At 42.5% G+C, this 18775-nt stretch overlaps 1 protein-coding gene across 1 annotated transcript; it reads left to right on the top strand.

Annotated features, from left to right (window-relative positions):
• Positions 1–369: 369 nt before the first annotated feature.
• Positions 370–18270, top strand: UBE2QL1 (ubiquitin conjugating enzyme E2 QL1). Its single transcript, XM_023921854.2, has 2 exons — positions 370–1291; positions 16943–18270. The coding sequence occupies exons 1-2, from the start codon at positions 497–499 to the stop codon at positions 17072–17074; spliced, it is 927 nt and encodes a 308-aa protein (XP_023777622.2). The 5' UTR covers positions 370–496; the 3' UTR covers positions 17075–18270.
• The last annotated feature ends 505 nt before the right edge of the window (positions 18271–18775 follow it).

The raw sequence follows: 18775 nt of genomic DNA on the forward strand, positions 1-18775 counted from the left end.
GGGGGGAGGCGCCCAGAGCAGCGCGGAGCCCGGCCCGCCGGGAGCCGCCGGGGATTGGCTCGGCCGAGCGAGATCTGAAGGTGCCGGGGAAGCCATCTGCAGCGCAGGCGGTTTCGCCGCCGCTGTGCGGGGGGAGGGGGCTCTCCCGTGCGGGCGGCTGGGGGGATTTTTTTTTTTCCTTCTTACCTCCCCCCCAATCCCTTTTCATGGGATCATGGCCACGGCGGCGGGGCCGTGATGTCCGCGGGAGTAGCCCCGCTGCGGCAATGCTGCCCGCCGCAGCACTAGGCAGGGGAGGCGTTTGAGCGACGGCCGCACATCCTCTGGCACCGCGGCGGCACTGCCGCCGCCTCTCTGCGAGCCGGACCGGCGGAGAGGCGCTTCGCCGCCCGCCCGCCAACAGCAAAACCCTCGAGCCAGGCTTTAAATTGATAATAACCACACTAGAGCCCCTCCTGTGCTCAGAGGCGGGAGGGATCGCAGAGCCGCGGACAACATGGCCACTCTGCTGCGGAAAATCGGGTTGATCCGGCTGCACAGCCGGGACACGGAGGACCCTAAGCACCACCACCACCACCGCAGAAGCAGCCAGCAGGGCTCCTCACTCCGTGGTAGGGGCAACCAGAAGAATAGCAGCAACAAGCCGCAGCCGCAGGGCCCCCCCGGGGTCGGCTGCAGCAGCAGCAGCAGCAGCGAGGGCAGCCCCGGGGGCCACAAGAACAAGAAGGCACCGGAGCCAGCCAAGCAGCCCCCACAGCAGGCGCGCTCGGGAGTCGGCCGTGAGAAGCCGCGGGAGGTGGGCAGGGAGCCCGGCGCCGGCAAGGAGGCGGCGCAGCGGCCCGGCCCCGGCTCCGGCCCCGGGTGCGGGTCGGGGTCGGCGGCACTGGTGCCCGCCGGCCGGCAGCAGCACTGCACGCAGGTGCGGACCCGGCGGCTAATGAAGGAGCTACAGGACATCGCGCGGCTCAGCGACCGCTTCATCTCGGTGGAGCTGGTGGACGAGAGCCTCTTCGACTGGAACGTGAAGCTGCACCAGGTGGACAAGGACTCGGTGCTGTGGCAGGACATGAAGGAGACCAACACGGAGTACATCCTGCTCAACCTCACCTTCCCCGACAACTTCCCCTTCTCGCCGCCCTTCATGAGGGTGCTTAGCCCCCGCCTGGAGAACGGCTACGTCCTGGACGGCGGGGCCATCTGTATGGAGCTGCTCACACCCCGCGGCTGGTCCAGCGCCTACACCGTGGAGGCCGTTATGAGGCAGTTCGCCGCCAGCCTCGTCAAGGGGCAGGTAGGGCTCCCTGCTCGGGGAGAAGCACACGCATCCATCGCTCGGGGTGCGGGTCTGAGTGCTGTTCGGGTGGGAACCCCAAAGGCGACCAGGCCCGGTCTCCCCGAGGACCTGGTGTCAAAAGTGGAGCGAAGGCAGGGACACACGTGTTTGGCTCCGGGATCCGTTCTCGGGCCGGTGGGGCAGAGGTGCAGGGCAGCTTGGAGGGACGAGAAGCACATGCATCCATCGTGTCCTCCCGCCTGGCTTTTGTCCCTGTCCCTCATAAGCTCTGCCGCTTATGGCACACCAAGATACCGTGCTTGTTACCCCTGATAGGCACCTCCTTCACCCCACAACAAAAGAGGGCTCTCCGGGCTCCAGTGGGGTTTGGGATTGGAGCCTCCTGCCTCCCGCTCTTCACCAAGCAGTCGGCCATACTCGCTGGTCCCTTGCGTGCAGTGCTGCAGCTGGCGGAGGGCGCGACGCTGGAGCTGCTGCCCCCAGGTCTTTGTGCTGTCCGGCATAGCATCCCTCCGGGGAGAAGGGGCGATCCCGGCTTTGGGGCTTGGCAGACTGCGCTGAGGTATGTCGCGGAGTCACACCGGGAGTCGTTGCCCGAGCTGCTGGCAAACTTGTACAGGTTTCAAATCGTCCGGTCCGAAAGGAACAAATTGTTTGGGCTAGGTACTGCAGCTGCAGCAGCCAGAAGGTTCCTACCAGTTCTCCTCTTAAAAGGAGATGATCGCTTCTCCCGGCAGAGGATCTCGTCTGGCCTGAGTTTTATGCTGGTTTGTTTTGGGGTTTTTTCCCCTTTTTCTCCTGCAGAATATCCGCAGGAGAGAAATACTTCATAACCCATTCTTAACAAATGCGCAAGTATTGCTGGCTTTATGCCTTACATTACGCTTTATATTATGGCAGGCAATGCACACATGGCTATGACAGAGTAGTTTTCCTGTTTGTGAATGCCCTTGAAGTTGGGGGACATGCGCAGCTCCATGTCTGTCAGTAAATTATACTAAGTAACTTCTTCGATTTGTCTTCGCACGGAGGTGGGAAAAGAGAAAATAATAACATACTTTTTATTTGCTGAAAAATGAGGTTAGTCCTGTTGCTCCTGTGTAACTGCTTGCCTGAGCAGAAGTAAAGGTTTCTTTCTTCTTAAGACTGAAATTAATTTTGATTTTTCAACAGGCTCTTTTGTAAGTGGCTTGTACTCCTTTTAGCCTATTTGATTTGGGCCTACTGCTCCTTTTTTAAATCAGATAGTGTTTTTCTCTGCACTTTATTTCAAGAGGTCAAGCTTCCTAGGTCACCTTGGGATATAAAAAAAACATCTACCAAAGGGAAAAAAAAGATAAAAATTTAATTAACATGGAGCCTGAGGTACATGGAAGTTTTGAAGCTGCTGTTAGTGCATCTTACTGTTTGTTAACCTGTCTTTTTTAGAGAGGTCATAGTTCTTGTTACTTGTTACAAGAATTTAGGAGGACAATGGTAAATTCTCCCATTTTGTAACAATTCAGCCTCTTTCTGTGGTGTTGAATGTTAAAGGGTTATATGAATATTTACTGGGATTATAAAATGGCTCAGTGAAGAGAAGCACTGAATTAATTGTTTTATTAGTAGTAATATATATTATATATAATTGTTTTATTAATAGTAAATATAATATATATAGTAGTAGTAAATTAATAGTAATAATAGTAATGAGTAGTAAATATAATATATATATTTTATAGTAGCTATATAATCTGACAATTTTCTTCTCTAAGCCACTTAAGAGATTTCCGGAAAGTAGTAGTGATTTTTGATTACCAGAGGGTATTTATGTGTGCATCATTAATAAATACATTTAAAGAGCAAGAGTGTCAATAACATTTTTCCAGAAGTTTGCAAAGTCAATTATGACAAAAAGAGAACTGGGATTTAAAAAAAGGCAGAAATAAACTGCTGACAGTAACTTAGTAGTTAAATTGATATAACATGGCACGTGTCAACCTCTCAGATTGTTCAATCCAAGTGGAAAGGTTGTTAAGCAATATGGTCAATACATTTATTTTCTGGGTTAGAGACATGTTGCCTCTGATGGATTTGCCGGTCATTCACTGTAGCTGGGCTCTGTGGGAGCCACGTTTCTGTAATTGCACTCCCCTCATTATGTAATCCCCACTCCATTGCATAATAGGGCTTAAAATACAACTGGCACTCCCCTATCCCTGTTTCATTTTACAGGTGATCTACTTTTGACCAGTTAGTTTTTAAAAAGAGAAATGTAGCTGATGGAGCATTGAGGGCTGAGGTGATGAATTCCCCAGAGCTGTATGGCCATGTTTGGGTGACTCCTGCCGTGCTGTGGGCAGTCTTGGTGCCTGCCTGCAAGGAGATGTCTTGAACAAATAGCCTGGCTTTTACCAGATTAATTGTGTAATTTCTGTAAGCAGCCTGCAACCTTGCAATGGTATGAAATACTCAAGATCCTGTTCATCAGCAAGGCTGGAAAGGTGAGAACCATCCTACATTGCCTCAGAATGAACCTGCCTGAGCAAATGGCAGCAGCTATCTGGCTGAGGGAGACATAAGGCACTGCCGCCACCAGTGAGTCAAAGGGACCTTCCAGAAAAATGTCACTGGTTCCCAGCGCCATGATTTAGCATGAGATCACTGTGAATACGCCAGCCTGTGACGCATCCAAGAGTGCACCTGGCTGGCACGGGCGCCAGTGTGAGTGGGCAGGGCTGAGCGTTCCGCTGGCACACCTTCCTCCTTGGGGCAATTCAGGGGATAGAACCAAGGTGGCTCTTTTCATGAGACATTTTTCATCAGTCCAATTTTGCTGAGCCAGCTGTGGCACTGTCATTCACTGCTGGTTCTTCAAAGAGGAACAGCACTCCTTGGTCTGCGGGTAGAGCTAGTAGTAACTGTGAGTATGTATGACCTTCTGCTTTTTGACAGAGTGATCCGAAAGCAGATAAAATTAACATTAAAAATACATTTTCAGACAGTTAAGATTCATGACAAACTCAGATGTTTTTTCATGGATTTCACAGACCTTTTAGTAGAATAGAAGAGAAATTGAGGTAAGTCATTCTGACATCTTATGGGATGTCACTCAGGAGTTGTGTCTGTACAGAAACTTAAACGTGCAACAGAGAAGTCAAGAGTTAGCACTTTTCTGTTACTTTTCAGCATTGCACTTGTAAGTAGTGAAAAGCTGCGTCCAAGTTCCCAGACCTGAGCATATCTCCTGGGGCTTGGATTTTAAAGCAGGGTGGCTGTTTCTAGATTTCACCAAGCGGGAACCATATGCCTCGGCTGACCTTGCATAAGAGATGCCCTACCTTACGGGATGTACACCCTAGCTTCCTATCATGAATCTAGCATTGTATTTTTAGACTTTTTTTTTGTCTGTAAATAAAAATTCTTAAAATGGAAGAGAAATTACTTTTTTTTGAATATAACAATTCAACAGTCAAATTTAACTTTTTTTTCCCCTCAGTTTTCAAGGAAAAAAATGTTAATTAACAAGTTGGGGTTTGTTTGGTTGGTTGCTTCAGCTATTCAGCTGAGAAAATCAATTATTCACACAGCTCTAGTCAGTATCTTGAGGGGAATTCTCAGTACATCAAAGGCCGAAGACTGTTTATCTGTCTCGGATCCAGAATCTTATTTTAAAAAACTTGGTGTTGTCCTTAACTCATCTGTAGCCTTGCTTTTAAAGGGATGACTTTGTACTTGCTTCCCGCACAGTCAGCTGCTCGTTGGCTCCTGTCATGACAGGCAAGAGCTTGGTCCTGCTGAACCGGCGAAACAGTCACCGTGTTCCGCTGTGGAGCTGGGGTGCCAGCCAGGGAGGTGGGGTGATGCTAATGAAATAATTTAAATAGCAGTTGTTTATTGTCCTGGAGGCAACTATTCAACATGTCTGTCTCTCTGTGTCTATCCAGGCCATGGAAGTGGCCCATGGAGTGTTACTTCTTCTTAGCACTTTAAAACGATTTATTGATCATTTCAGAGAGAGGTTTAAAGATTAGTTGCTCTCCACTTCCAGATAATGTCATTGTCACAATAATATCAAGGGAGGGAGGGAGGTTTTAAGAGAGGGGTGTCACAGCAGGAGGTTCATCATGGCTCTCCTTGAGTGACAATGTGCACAGATGAAACTAATGCCCATGTTTCAGGGAGGAGTCATCTCTCTCCTTTGAAAATATGGTAAATGATTTGGTCCCAATGGAAAAGGAGCAAGCTTTGTCTAAAAGAGAGGGTTTTGTGTCTTCTGATAGATGCATTGTTTCTCACTGGACAGAATGGTTTGGTGGACATTTAGAAGAGGACAGAGCTATATATGTCAGTGTCCAAGTAATGCAGCAGGGGTTTGGGTTTTTTCTTTTTTTGAGAGCAACAAACAGAGCAGCACCTGATGCCTTGGGGACTTTAGATGTAAGCTTGCAGTAGTGCTGACCACTAGATGCTTTGTCCTCTTTTTTACAAGTGCCTTGTTTTCTCCATGGAGGCTGGAGACTGGACTGCCAGACAAAGTCAGCTGTCAGGTAACTGTCAGCTCTGCAGATTGTTATGAAAAAAGGTCTTTGTTTTGAGGGAAGTTATTCTTCCAGTTCTTCCAGTGAATAGGAGGAACATAATTTTTTTTTCAGGATTCTTGCAGAGAATAGAAGAAATATAGACATTTTGCCAGGACATATTACAATATATTGAGAGACCGCCAGCTATTCACCACTCTTCACAGAAGTAAACGTGAACACTGTTTATTTCTATCTTTAGCACACCTTTTATAGGGTTTTACAGGGTCTGCAGGCAGAGCAAGCTACTATTGGCTAACACACACAGGTTTACATTTTTTCTCCTACACACAAGGATATTGTTTTGCTTTACTCTCTCTTCTGCAGGAAAGTTTCAAGGACTTTAGCCTTTAATATCACAACTTACTTCAAAGGCTGGTTTGTGTATAGAGGCCATTACTAATATATAAAATATATCAACAATAGGAACAGGATATCCCTAATTCTGAATATTCTTGCTGTTGTTGGCTTCTATATTATGATTTAAATAAAAATCAGAACATGGTTTTTAGTTAAGCTTTAATTTAGTATCAGAAAATGTCCTTAATTCAAATAAAATTGTTTGTGTCTAGTACTTTGATCCCTCACATTGTAACATTAGAAATATCTCAGTGAACACTGTTTATTTGCTTCAAATGCTGTGTGCCTTGTATAACTATTGAATGGATTTATCTTTCCAGTTTAAAGATTTGAATATCCCAGTTGAGTTTTACCAGATTGAAACAGCAGAAATGGGCTTGTTTTATGACAAACAGCTACAGAAGGTAGCTGTTAATCATAGTCTAGATAACTCCCTCTTCATCCTTTCAAGCAAGTGTGAGCAAGCAGATAACAGATGGGGCTTGCACAGTATCCAGGATGTCAGCACACTCCAGGTCTTTCAAATATGTGTAGCAGAAATTAATTACAGATCCATGGGTTTTCATACTCCAGATGTTGGATTTGAGGAGTGTAGCCATGAATAAATCAGTTAATCTCAAAGGCTGCAGAAATGAACAAGAGAGCACAGTGGTCTCTGAATTATGTGGAGCCACTGTATCCTATTAGGTCCTTAAAATGGAGTTCTTTCACTTTTTGCTTTTAATTAGTTGCCTAAGCAAGTGATGATGGTTATCCTCAAGGGAGGAAATGTTGCTTTAGTGAAAAAAATGTTTTTCACTTTAGGGTGAAAAACATTGACTCATATACAAGGATGACAGAGGAGACCAAGACTGTGTTAGGGAACTTGTTTCCCATAAAAAAGTCTAAATGCTGGGCTAAAGAGATAACAGAATCTCTCTTTATCTACAGAGGGAGATCAGATCTATTGGCCTTCTGAGATGTCTCATTTCATTTGAGAAACATAGGATTGGAAGTTGAACTTCGAGTGGGAGCATGTGTATTTTGATGCTGGGCCTGATAAACAGGCTGGAAAAAATAATTGTTCGTGTGTACTCTGATATATTGGTGTTCTGACCATCCACTATTATTATGCAAATATATTCTACTGAGAGGAATGAAGACAAAGGGATTCCAATTCGTTGAAATAGGAGGTTGGTTTAATTATTTTAAAAAGCAAAGGGAACATTTTTCTCCTTCAAAGCATAGAAATGAAAATTTAAAAATACTTTCAACTATACTTATTACTGTTAAAATAGCCATAAAATAAATGAAATTCCTAAATTGAGCCAAATTACCAATTTTAAAGCATGCTTTTATTCTTCTTGGCAACACTTAGCTGATCTGCTAAATAAGAATTTGAAAGAATTGTGGCTTTGGATTTTGTGAGAAAATTGAATTTGCTGACAAGAGCAAGATTTTTCTTCCCTGAATTTTATATGTGCTCATTTTCTTCAGTGTGAGTATTCAGACAGAGAGAACCATGAAGCATTGGGGTGCTTTGTCAGATATTTAATTGAAAATTTTATTTTTTCAAATGAAAAAAGCCAAGTATGAAGGGTGATGTCCTGAAGGAGTAACCTAAATAACCCACTTTCTGTTCTGAGGACGATTTGCTCTTCGTTTTTCAGGCTATCCTGGAAACTATGGAGCTTTTCTAGCGTACACACAATGCCCAGGGATTTCCATGCATGACCAGATAATTCCAGATTGAAGATTTGTAACTCCACATTAATTCAGCTCCTCATATCTTGGGAGTCTGATTGCCAGGCATGGTCTGTGGCATGTCCCCCGTGAGCATCTGCTCTCACAAAGTGGTACAGTGGTTAAGTAACAAAATATTTACTGCATTTCTTTTTCTTGTGTAAGCTCCTTTGGGCTGGTGAGAGTCAGTGAAGGGCTCTTCTTTTCTGTGACGTATTCAGTCCTTCACATACAGTTTTTCTCCTGTAAATGCCAAAAAAGGTAATGCTGACATTCAGTGCAAATGGAGATGGGCGATAGGAGGATTGCTGGGTGCAATTCCTCTGCTGTTAAACAGGGAGAACCTCAGATGCTGTGGTAGTTACGCTGGCTGACTGGCTCAAAACGTGTCTTAATTGTAAGATGCACAGGATCCAGTTGTTTCACTTGTAAATGGAATAGCAGGTTTCTCTTGGATCGTATTTTTTTAAAGTGCTAGGTCTGGTCTGAGTTGTACTCCACAGGTCATTTCTGGAGGCTGTTGAGCGTTACATGGTGTTTGCCTTCAACACTATCTGGAAACAGCAGTAACTGAGTATATCCTGGAGGTCTGAGGACAAGCTTTACATGAAGGATGTGATACTGTTACCTAAACTGGCTCACAGTGAAATGAGGACTACACTGGGAATTGAAAGTGTCTGAGCCAGGAAGAAGTGTAGGTATGCTTTGATGAAAGTGGATTTGGATTTTTTTTTTCCTACCAGTGTGCACAGAAAAGGTGAGTGGGCACCACAGTTAAGATGTTAAGGTTATTCCTCTTCTGAAACAGGATCAAGGTGCCACTCTGATTTGCCCCATTCCCATTAAAAGTTACACTGAGGAAGGATACATCAGGCATCTCTGTCCTCAGCCACACATGGCAGATGCATGCCTGCCTCGTACATGTGCAGTCTGTCCTTGGAAAATGTCTTTTTATCTACTTCACAGTCTTGTGTGTTAAAATTGATGATCCTCATTGATTTAATCCTTTGCTGCACAGGCTCTCCAAAACCTATGGAACTTCTGCAGTGATTCCTTGATAGAGTTACAAGTCAGTTATAATCCCAAACCTGCATTCAAAGACGTGTTAAAATAAACCCGAGGAAGGAAGACATAAGCCTGCATTATGAAATGGCTTGGAGCTCAGATGCTTGTCACAGTCAGGTTTTATGAGCTGTGGAATGACTTGGTATTTCTCCTACTTGGTATTTCTACTTCTAGGCTCGTGCTACAAATGGTAGCAAGCCCCCAGCTGCAGTAAGAAGGGCTCATTTCCATAATACATGTCCATGAAAAAACCAAAGCATAGCAAAACAGAAGAAATTGATGTTATTAGTTTTTCAAATTATCTATGAATTTCTATAAATATCAGGTTTTATGTAAATTTGATAATATTATTTCCACTAAAATATACCTGACATTGAAGTGTTCTGTAATTATTTGTGGGAGGAGGTTGTTCACAATTTGAGCACTTAGCCTGAGAAAAGGTGGTGCAAGTTTAGCTTACAGGTTTTGCCAGTGACTTCAGGTGCAGTCATGGGCAAGTCATATAACTTCACTGTATTCCTCTTTCCCACATGTGAAGTACAGACAAATTTATAATGGACCCAAAGGTCATTTGAGGATATGTGCTTAAAGAAGTGTGCCTCCCTCAGACATGAAGGCTGTCTGGGTAGATGTCCATGTGCATCAGTACTGCAGTCAGGAGATTGGCACATTCATATAAATAGCAGGAGAAAAGCACATCCATTTGTGACTTTGATCTTACCAAATTTGGTTTTAACTTGATTAGATGTTCCCAGAGGCAGCCTCCTTTTTACTACTGTTTTGTTCTGGTTTTTTGTTTACTATTCTAAAACTTCGGGGAATGTGAAGATAAGCATTGTTGTGGTGCCTTTGTCTTTACAACCTGTCACAAAGGATGGTTGGGTTGACTTTGCTTTGGTTTGGTTCACACCCATGACTTTGTTTGACTTGGGTAGCTTCAGGTTCCTGATATGGAGGACCTGTGGGCTTATGCAGAGTTGCTGTCATGTTCCCAGCCTTCTCACCTGGACTGGCTCTCAGGAACTCAGCCAGTGCCTGATTCCACAGAGATTCCAGGGAGCTCTGCAAAAGACTGAGAATACATAGCAGAGAAAACATGCCTCTGTCACCTAGACTAGCCTTTCTGGTAGCAGGGAACAGGGACTGTCTCTTTTGACAGAAACCCACCATGTTGTCATACCTTCAGCCTTGGAGATGCTTGAGTCACCAGTAATGTAGCCAGCTACCCAAAATTTCTTATTCTTTTGCCAGCACAGAGTTTGTCCCACCCATAAAATACAGGGAAGGAATTTCTTAACCCTCATCTGTGCTGAAATCACACTGCCAGCTGGGTGCTGACTTAGGGAAAAGCGAGGAAGAGCAGCACAGTGCTCTGGAGCTGCCAGACAGAGACTGAAGCTGTAAGCATTCGTATCGATTAAGAGCTGCTGGCACAGACAAATGAGCATAAATAATTATTCAGCTGTAATTCAGATTTCTTTTTCCTGGACAAAGAACAGTTATGCTCCCAGAAGGCACAATTCATAGGATGCTTTAAACCCAGAACTTGCTACGTTTTCACTTCTTTTATAGATTATTCTGAAAAAAAAGACCAAAAAAGGCATGGAAGTACTGGTTTGGAAATTGCACATTACAGGAAAACCTCCTTGTTTTCATTCATTTATGCTGCAATCTTATGAGTATTTGTCTGTATCACTTTCTATACCACTTTATTTTAGCTATAGCTCATAATCGTATACAGTGCAATATAAATTGTGTGCTATTTTTGAGACATGATTAACTGTGCCTCATCAGTACATGAAGGAAAAAAATGATAAACCATGTAACTGGGGGGAGAGACTGTATATTGCTCTCTAACAGTGATGTTGTGACACATTGCAATCACTGCACTGAGAGCATGACAGTTCTCACTTCAGCATCATTCTGCTTTTGAATGTGTCTCTAAAGCCAGTGGAAATATTTTCTTCTGAAAGCTTGTTTAAATATTCTAGGATAAGGCTGGTTCAGGCTTAAGCACTGAGTACCTCTGTTCCTTACCAGAAAATGAGTATGTTTGTATAGAATAGTTGGGGCCCAAGGCCATTAGTCACTGGCACATTATGGAACATGTTACTTACTGAAACTCATAGCATGCCTCAGTGTTTAGGAAATCCATAGATTTTGTGTCATCCATGAAGAAGCCTGGCACAACAGACTTGGAGAATGGGCATATCCTTGTGGAACATCTTCCTGTCAATGGAGGCATCACCACAGGTGCTGTGTCTGGCACAGTGACTTCCTGCAGTCTTTTGTGTGCTTCTCACTGTCTGCTTGTTTTTCATCTCTTGACATTTTTACCTACGGTTGTGTTAGCAGAACCTGCTATAGAGATCTGTTAAGAGTTGGAGGCAGAAAAGGAAACTGCAGACATCTGTGTGTCCTTACGGTGGCCTACATGATGGGCCAAGTTTAGCCCCATGTGCAGAAGGCATGAGTGATTTGCCCTTGGGAGACCAACCTGGAGTTATTTGCATTGAAAGTACTAATGAAAGTACACAGAGCTGAGGAGATTGTGTTAAGAGCCATGCTAACAGCATGAAGGTTTGCCTGCTTCTGAGTCTCTTAGCTGGTCACTACTGGAAATGTACACAGCTTTTTATTTGCTGGTCCAGGTAAAGTGTCTGTATGTGACTGAAGGTTTGTTGTTACACCTCAGAGATACACAGCACAGGGGTTACATTGTTTCCACAATAACATCAGCTTTATAAGGGCTCATGTGTACATTAAAGGGCTGTGTACACTAAATTGCTGAAAATTTGGGACCTAATAAAGCAGGGAGTGGCATCAAGAATGGACTGAACACAGCCTTGAAGGGTTCAGGACCTGGCTGTGCAGTGCCACAGCTGACCTGTGTTCAGTTCAGCTCCAATTGTCTCAGCTGGACTTGGAGAATGGCACAGGTCCCTTCCAGACAGTACTTTTGATGATTGAATGATCCTGTGGAAGACTGGTCTCTGTTACATAGTCCTGTCCTTCCAACAGGAGTGAGTTCCAACAGGACACATATGGAAGCACACCTGGTACTGTTTTGAAATTATTTGGTTTGGATCTGGGAGCTTCTATCATTTATTTGACAAGAGAGGGAACTCCCTTTGTCCAGAGAAATCCTCTTGAGGCTGTCCTGACTGGAAGGACCAGAAGAAATATCAACACTTCTTTTCATGACAACATAGGCCAGGTATGGATAAATGTATGGTCATAGTGAGCTCAAGAGTTTCAGGCTTCATATTTGGTTTCTGTACAGGACTTAACTCTGTCTTTGGACTGCTTTGCGGTCTGGTGATGCTGGGGAATAATTGACATGGCACATTGCTGATAGTGGTACTGGCAGATTTTAAAGAGCTAATAGTTATTGAGCTGAAAATTTTTGAGGATGTGCTTCAGTGACACACAGTATTATGAAGGGGGGATGTGTTCACAGAGACTAGTGTGACATCACTTGGAAGTGGAAAAGCACCCAGATTTGCCCATCCATAAGAGATCCATAATTGTGAACGTGTCATGTTTTAACCTCAGCTGCCAAGTAAATATGACAGTCACTTCCTCACCTCATCCCCTGGCTGTCTGGGGAGGAGAATAAGAAAAAAATGTGGGTTGAGATAAGGAATTTGATAATTGAAACTAAGTAAAATGTAATACTAATAGTTATAATAATAACAAAATATCCCAATTGTAATTAAAGACAGACAAAAAACCACAAGAAATACCATTACTCACCACCCACTGCCATACATGCCCAGCCCCATCCCCAAGCAGTGATTGGCTCCTCCCAGCCAACTCTCCCCAGTTAATACAGTGGACGTGATGTGGAACATCCCTTTCACCAGTTCAGCTCACTGTCCTGGCCACATTCCCCCTTGGCTTCTTGTGCACCTGCTCACTGGTAGAGCACAAGGCACTGAGAAAAATTCTTGGCTTAGTGTAAGTGTTGCTCAGCATCAGATAAAACAGGGTGTTATCAACATTATTCCCATGCAAAATCCAAACCACCACTTCTACTAGAAAGAAAATTAACTCTATTGCAACTGAAACCAGGACAGGAGGACAAATCAAGAGCACACCCAGGTGAGATTCACCTCGGGTCTTTTGCTGGACCCAATGGCAGGAGGGAGTGGTTGGTTGTCCTTTAGTTCGGCCAGGGTTCTGAGAAGGCTGCCTGCAGCAGATTGTGTTCCAGGAGGTCTTTCTGCCCACCATTAGCAGGGTTATAGACTGGATGCTTATCAGTTGTTTGTGCATGCTCATTAGTTTGAGCAAAGCCTGGATGAGTGGCATGTGATTGCTCAGTGTGCCACGCAGGCTGGCTGCAGCAGGAGCACGAGTGAGGGAGGAGGCTGAGTGCAGCACACATCCCCCCTGTGCTTCAGCATGGCTGCACAAAAACCAGTTGGGTGCTGTGGCATTGCTTTCACCTTTCATATGTTTCTAGCTTGTTAAAATTATATCTTGATAAGTACATGAAGTCACAGCAGATGGCAAAATCTGAAATGTTCTCTCCAATTCCTTAATTAGGTTTTCAGATATCCCTTTATGAAGGGGGCGCTTTCAGGCACTCTGTAACTGTCTGAAAGTATTGCAAGTATTTAAATACTCTCCTGGTGCGACTTCTCAGAGCTGAAGTAGACAGTGATATCTTTATGAAAGGCTTTGGGTTTTTGCTGTTGTTTTTAACCTCTTATGGAATGTTTTGATCTTGTTCAGATACCAGTTTGATGTCTTTCCTTGATGTGGTGTCGGACAAAACAAAAAACATCTGCCATGCAAATGATCTACATTCCTTACCCCAGAAGTAGTGACATGTGGTTTGGTGATTGGTCAAAATGCAGTTATGCCCAACAGAGCTGTGGCTAACACAGATTTATATGCTGTATTTACCATCACTACCATGTTTACAGAATTCAGCAGCTTACAGGTTCCTGTCCAGATTTAAATTGACTGCATGTTCGAGTAGCAGGGTGAAAATAAACCGTAGTCAGGGCTGGTAGCAGTGCCTGGTGAAACATTTGACACTTTCTTCTATAATTGCAATGTAAAATGACAGTTTTTACTTAAACTTGGGAAGAAATTTTTGGGAATGGCAGAAAGCTAAAAATCAGTAAGACAGTAGATAGCACCCAGGCTTGAAAGTGTCTGAAGGTAGTCAGCTGAATTTCCAGCCTTCTTTCTTTTTTACCTCAGCTTTATTTGAGACAGCAAATAGGGAAACTTCCAGTCTAGGAGGTTAAATTTTATCCAGATTATAAACATCTGGCAGGATATTGGTTGATAAGAGATAGTGCTGACCATGCCACTCATAGTTTCTGTATAAGCACAGAAACACTGTACTGGGTTGTAGCCTGGTAGAATCAGCTGGTTTTGATGGCGCAGTTCACATACAATCTGTATATGGTACCAGAGTGGAAGTAGATTTAATGATCTGTTGCATTAATAACAGAAAGGTTTCAGAATAAACTCATAAAATGATGCTCCTTTCATATATCCTTCCTGATATGGCTCCAGTAACATTTTACATGATGTCGTGATGTTTACTACATCATTACAACACCAGAGAATTCTTACAGTCCTGCTTTGAAAGTTGTACATAGTCAACACTAAGCATGAGCTGTTCACAATGGAAAGATTCTATTTCTAGATACAACTTTGTATTAATACTTCGTAAAAGCTGGGGAAGATGTGAATCATGCTGTCCTAGATGCTATGCATATAATTCAGAAGGGTATCAAAGCCTTAAAGGATAAAAGATAATGTGCAAAACACAGGAGATGGCAAATGGATCTAATCTAGAAATTAAGCAGCAGAGCAAGTTTATATTTACTTTCAAAAGTACTTAGTGAGATTTTGAGAACAGAATTTTCTGTGCTGATTTAATCTTCTGTTTTACTTTATTTTATATTTTTCTATCTTCTAACAAAACCCCAGATTAGGAAGAAAATACAAAATGTTTTGTAACAACAAAAATACTTCCACAGAATAATTATGATTGATAATCATATATGGGTAAAATTATGTATGATAATTATTCAATAAGATTTTAAAAATATGTTACCCAGCTTTATTTAATTATTCCATCTGTCACAAATAAAAATGAACATTTTCTAAGAAAATTTATGAGCAGGACTCAATTGAAAACCATTGATCATCCTTATTTGGGACATACTAATTGTCAAATTTGTGTGGAGACATAGAAAGTGTCTTGCTGTTTGGTCTATCAAGGGGGTTTAAAGAGGAAATGGATTTCTAGTCTGTAAATGGCAGCTAGAGAGAAAAGAAAGGGAAAGCATCAACTGGTAAAACTGCTGTTTTGGGGAGAAACAAATGGGTATAAATTGACTGTGAATAAATCCAGGTGGGAACTGGAGGCTGTTTGTAATCTTTCATTAAGGTATGCTCTGAGAGACAACTCAAACTGCACCAAAAAATAATTTGTTAAACCAGGAGTAGGAAACAGCTTTTTTCTTTCATGTGTCAATAGTTTTGCTGTAACAGGAGCAGTGCTGCACACAAAAGAGCCTCTGCAATATTGTGACAGCTTTCTAGAAGGAAATTGTTTGTCCACACTGCAGGCTAATCTTACTCATTTTAGTCTGTAAACGTAAATTTGATACTCTGAGGACAGATTTTGTTTTCTTTTTTTCTCATTTTCCCCCTTTTCTTCCCTCTATACACCTGACTATTTTCTCTGTATTTATTGCATGCTATTGCAAATGCCAATTTTTGGGTTAAATTCCAAATTGACAGGGAAATCAGGGAAGAAAAAGAAAAAATGAGAACATACTAACTTGGTTCTTAATAATTGTGAAACTGTAATATGGTGTCCACTCATCAAATACAATTTATTTGTATTGATTTGTACTGATTGTATTTGAAAGGCTTTCAGTGCAATCTATCAAACAATTACTGAATTTACTAGACTAGTGACTTTAATAAGCTTCTTTTTTGTAATAAATCCAGTAGGCATAAATAATTTAAATGTACTTATTTTAATTATTTTTTTTAAAGGTATTAATTGTTGTAGAGTGGTATTAATCTGCAGTGATCATTCTTTTTTGTGTCTCTGTTGGTTGGTAATTGACACAGACCAGTGTGAAAAATAAGGTAAGCTATTGACAACTCAGTAAAAGTTTCTACTGCCAAACAAGAATTTGAATATTCATACAACTGTGTTGTTAGAAGTAATATCTATTAGCAGTGTAATAAAAATGCAGTATATGCAAATAAGTATATTTTCATTCATTATCAAACTTGGCATGAAGGGGTAATAAACAAATTAGAACTTTCAATTTAAGGTGGAAGCAAATTGGTTTAAGGCACTCCTATTAGAAAGGGCAGAGGTGTTAATTTCTCAGGGGTAGGTTGCAGGAAGAGGAATGTAGTATGTTCTGTGGGATGGATGTAATTTCTGGTGTCGTTGCGCGGTGGCAGTGGGGAGTGAGGCATTGGCAGCCCTGAGAGCGCCCGTGCCCGGGCAGTTGCTGTCTGCCAGGGCTTCCCCCAGCTGGGCAGGAGAGGCAGGAGGGGTGAGCATGAGGGGCCTCACGCCAAACACGGAATGCCAGAGTTGTCCAGAAGCAGCGGAGAGGGAGGCGAACCCTGAGGCATGGCCGCCGTGGGTTGCTGTAAGCGGGGCAGCATGCCAGCACTGGGATTCGCCGGGGAAAAAACAGCAGCAGATGCCACCTTTTTTTTTTTAATTTTTTTTTCCTTTCCCTCCTTTTTACCCGTTCACAGAATATAATTTTAAATCCTCTCTAATAATGCATTTTGTCTGCTCAAGTTTGGGAACTATGCTTGCTGGAACCCATAAGTGAATGCCTCTCAACCTGATGAGTTGAAAAGTTAAGCTGTGGTTTCCAGATGTGTGTTCGTGTCTTTAATGAAGGTTTTCTTTCTGTGTTTGGTGCAGGGCCGTATCTCCAGAAAAGCTGGCAAATCAAAAAAGTCATTCAGTCGAAAGGAAGCTGAAGCAACTTTTAAGAGTTTGGTGAAGACCCATGAAAAATATGGGTGGGTCACTCCACCTGTCTCTGATGGCTGATGCTAGCAACCTGCACTTGACAAAAATGCTGAACAAAAGTACTGTGACATCTCCTCAGTGCTGTACACCGCCCATCCTTTTCTACTTCAGCTTCAGTTACATAACATGAATGTCAAGGAGACATCTAAGTTATTTATGAACAGATGTATTTTCAGAGGGAGAGGAAAAAAATGCTGTGTGGGATTGTATTTCAAGACTGGAGAATGGTCATCATTGAAGTCACTTGAGTGGATGCTGAGTTGTGTCATTTGCCCCCATACAGCCCACATTGTTTTCAGCTTCTTTCCATGACAGCAGCACCAAACAGCAGTACTGGAAAGTCTATCCATTACTGCTCAGTTCATTTAAATGTAAGTGAAACAGTTAATATTTAATAGGGAAGCAGTGCATTGCAGGTACATGTTTGCTGTGCTGTTTATCTTTGTCTCCTAGCAGGTCAACATAACTTGAAGATTTGTCTTTATGTGGAACTGTGGTCTGCTGTGACTAAATTTAGACTTCATTTGTGCTCTATATATGACCTTTAATTCATAAATGAAACCAGAATTAAAATGCTGAAAGGTCCTAGTGTTGAAAAATTATTAAGGGGAATCACCCAGCCAGTTACAGTGTGCTCTCTTTGCTGATATTGTGATGTGCTGTTCAGAAGTAAACTAGTGCGGTTAGCTGAAGGTTAGGTGGTTTTTTAAAACACATCCGCACCAGGGCTCAGAGGGGTTAGTCGGTGGTAGCAGAACAATGATTACCTTGCTGGTACCTTCTGCAGTAGTATGTGGCCTGTCAGATCTTCAAAACAGCAAAATAAATGAGTGGAAATGGACAAAGTAACCTTAAAATTTTATCTGTTTAATTTTGAAATTATATGCCAGTAACAGAGTAAAAATTTTCAAGTCAAATGGAACATGGTTTGTAAGATGATTTGCATGACTGAAATTTTTCTTTTTTATTTTCACTCAATAGACATTGTATGTACTTAGAGCCCAGTATCTGAGAAAACCCACTGATGTATATAAATGTCCTATTATTTAATCATTAAAATTTAAGTTTTCTGGTAAAAAAATTGAAAAAAACAACTTTCTAAGGGACTCCATAAAAACGGAAGGTAATGTTAAGAATGGTATAGAAAAGCATTAAAAAATGTGGATTCCAAATGGAAAATCATATTGGACATGTGCTGAATAAAATCACCAATATTATTTCTGTTGCCTCAGGAATTCAATCATTTTGGCCAGCTTTTGTATTTAAAGTAATGGGTTTTCTGTTGTGAGATTCTAAGCACCATATAGATGTATCTGTTGTGGTGGTGCTTTTTAATTGAAAGTAGGACAATATTGATTGTAGGACTGATTTGGAGGGGGAAGGCAGTGTGTGTTTGGAAGCACTTTCCATTATATGGCTAACATGAGAACAAATCAAAATGGTTGACCAGTTTCTGTTTGTATTACAGCAACATTGGAGACTATACAGAGGGGACTGAAGTTTGATTTAAAACTACACGCAGCATAGAAGAACAAAAGCAGTACAATGAAATTCAAACACAAGAGAAGAAGCAGCAGAGCTGATATTCTTGCAGTACTGGTGCAAAAACACTGCTTAGTCAGGCTGTTGTGCTTTGTCAGCTAGATACAGAGAAAAATAATCAAAGCCTTCACTAAAAGGAATATGCAGGTTAGACCACCTGGTTTGTGGGCATACCTGGTT

Source organism: Cyanistes caeruleus, chromosome 1, assembly GCF_971803275.1.
Source record: "Cyanistes caeruleus chromosome 1, bCyaCae1.hap1.1, whole genome shotgun sequence".
Classification (NCBI taxonomy): domain Eukaryota; kingdom Metazoa; phylum Chordata; class Aves; order Passeriformes; family Paridae; genus Cyanistes; species Cyanistes caeruleus.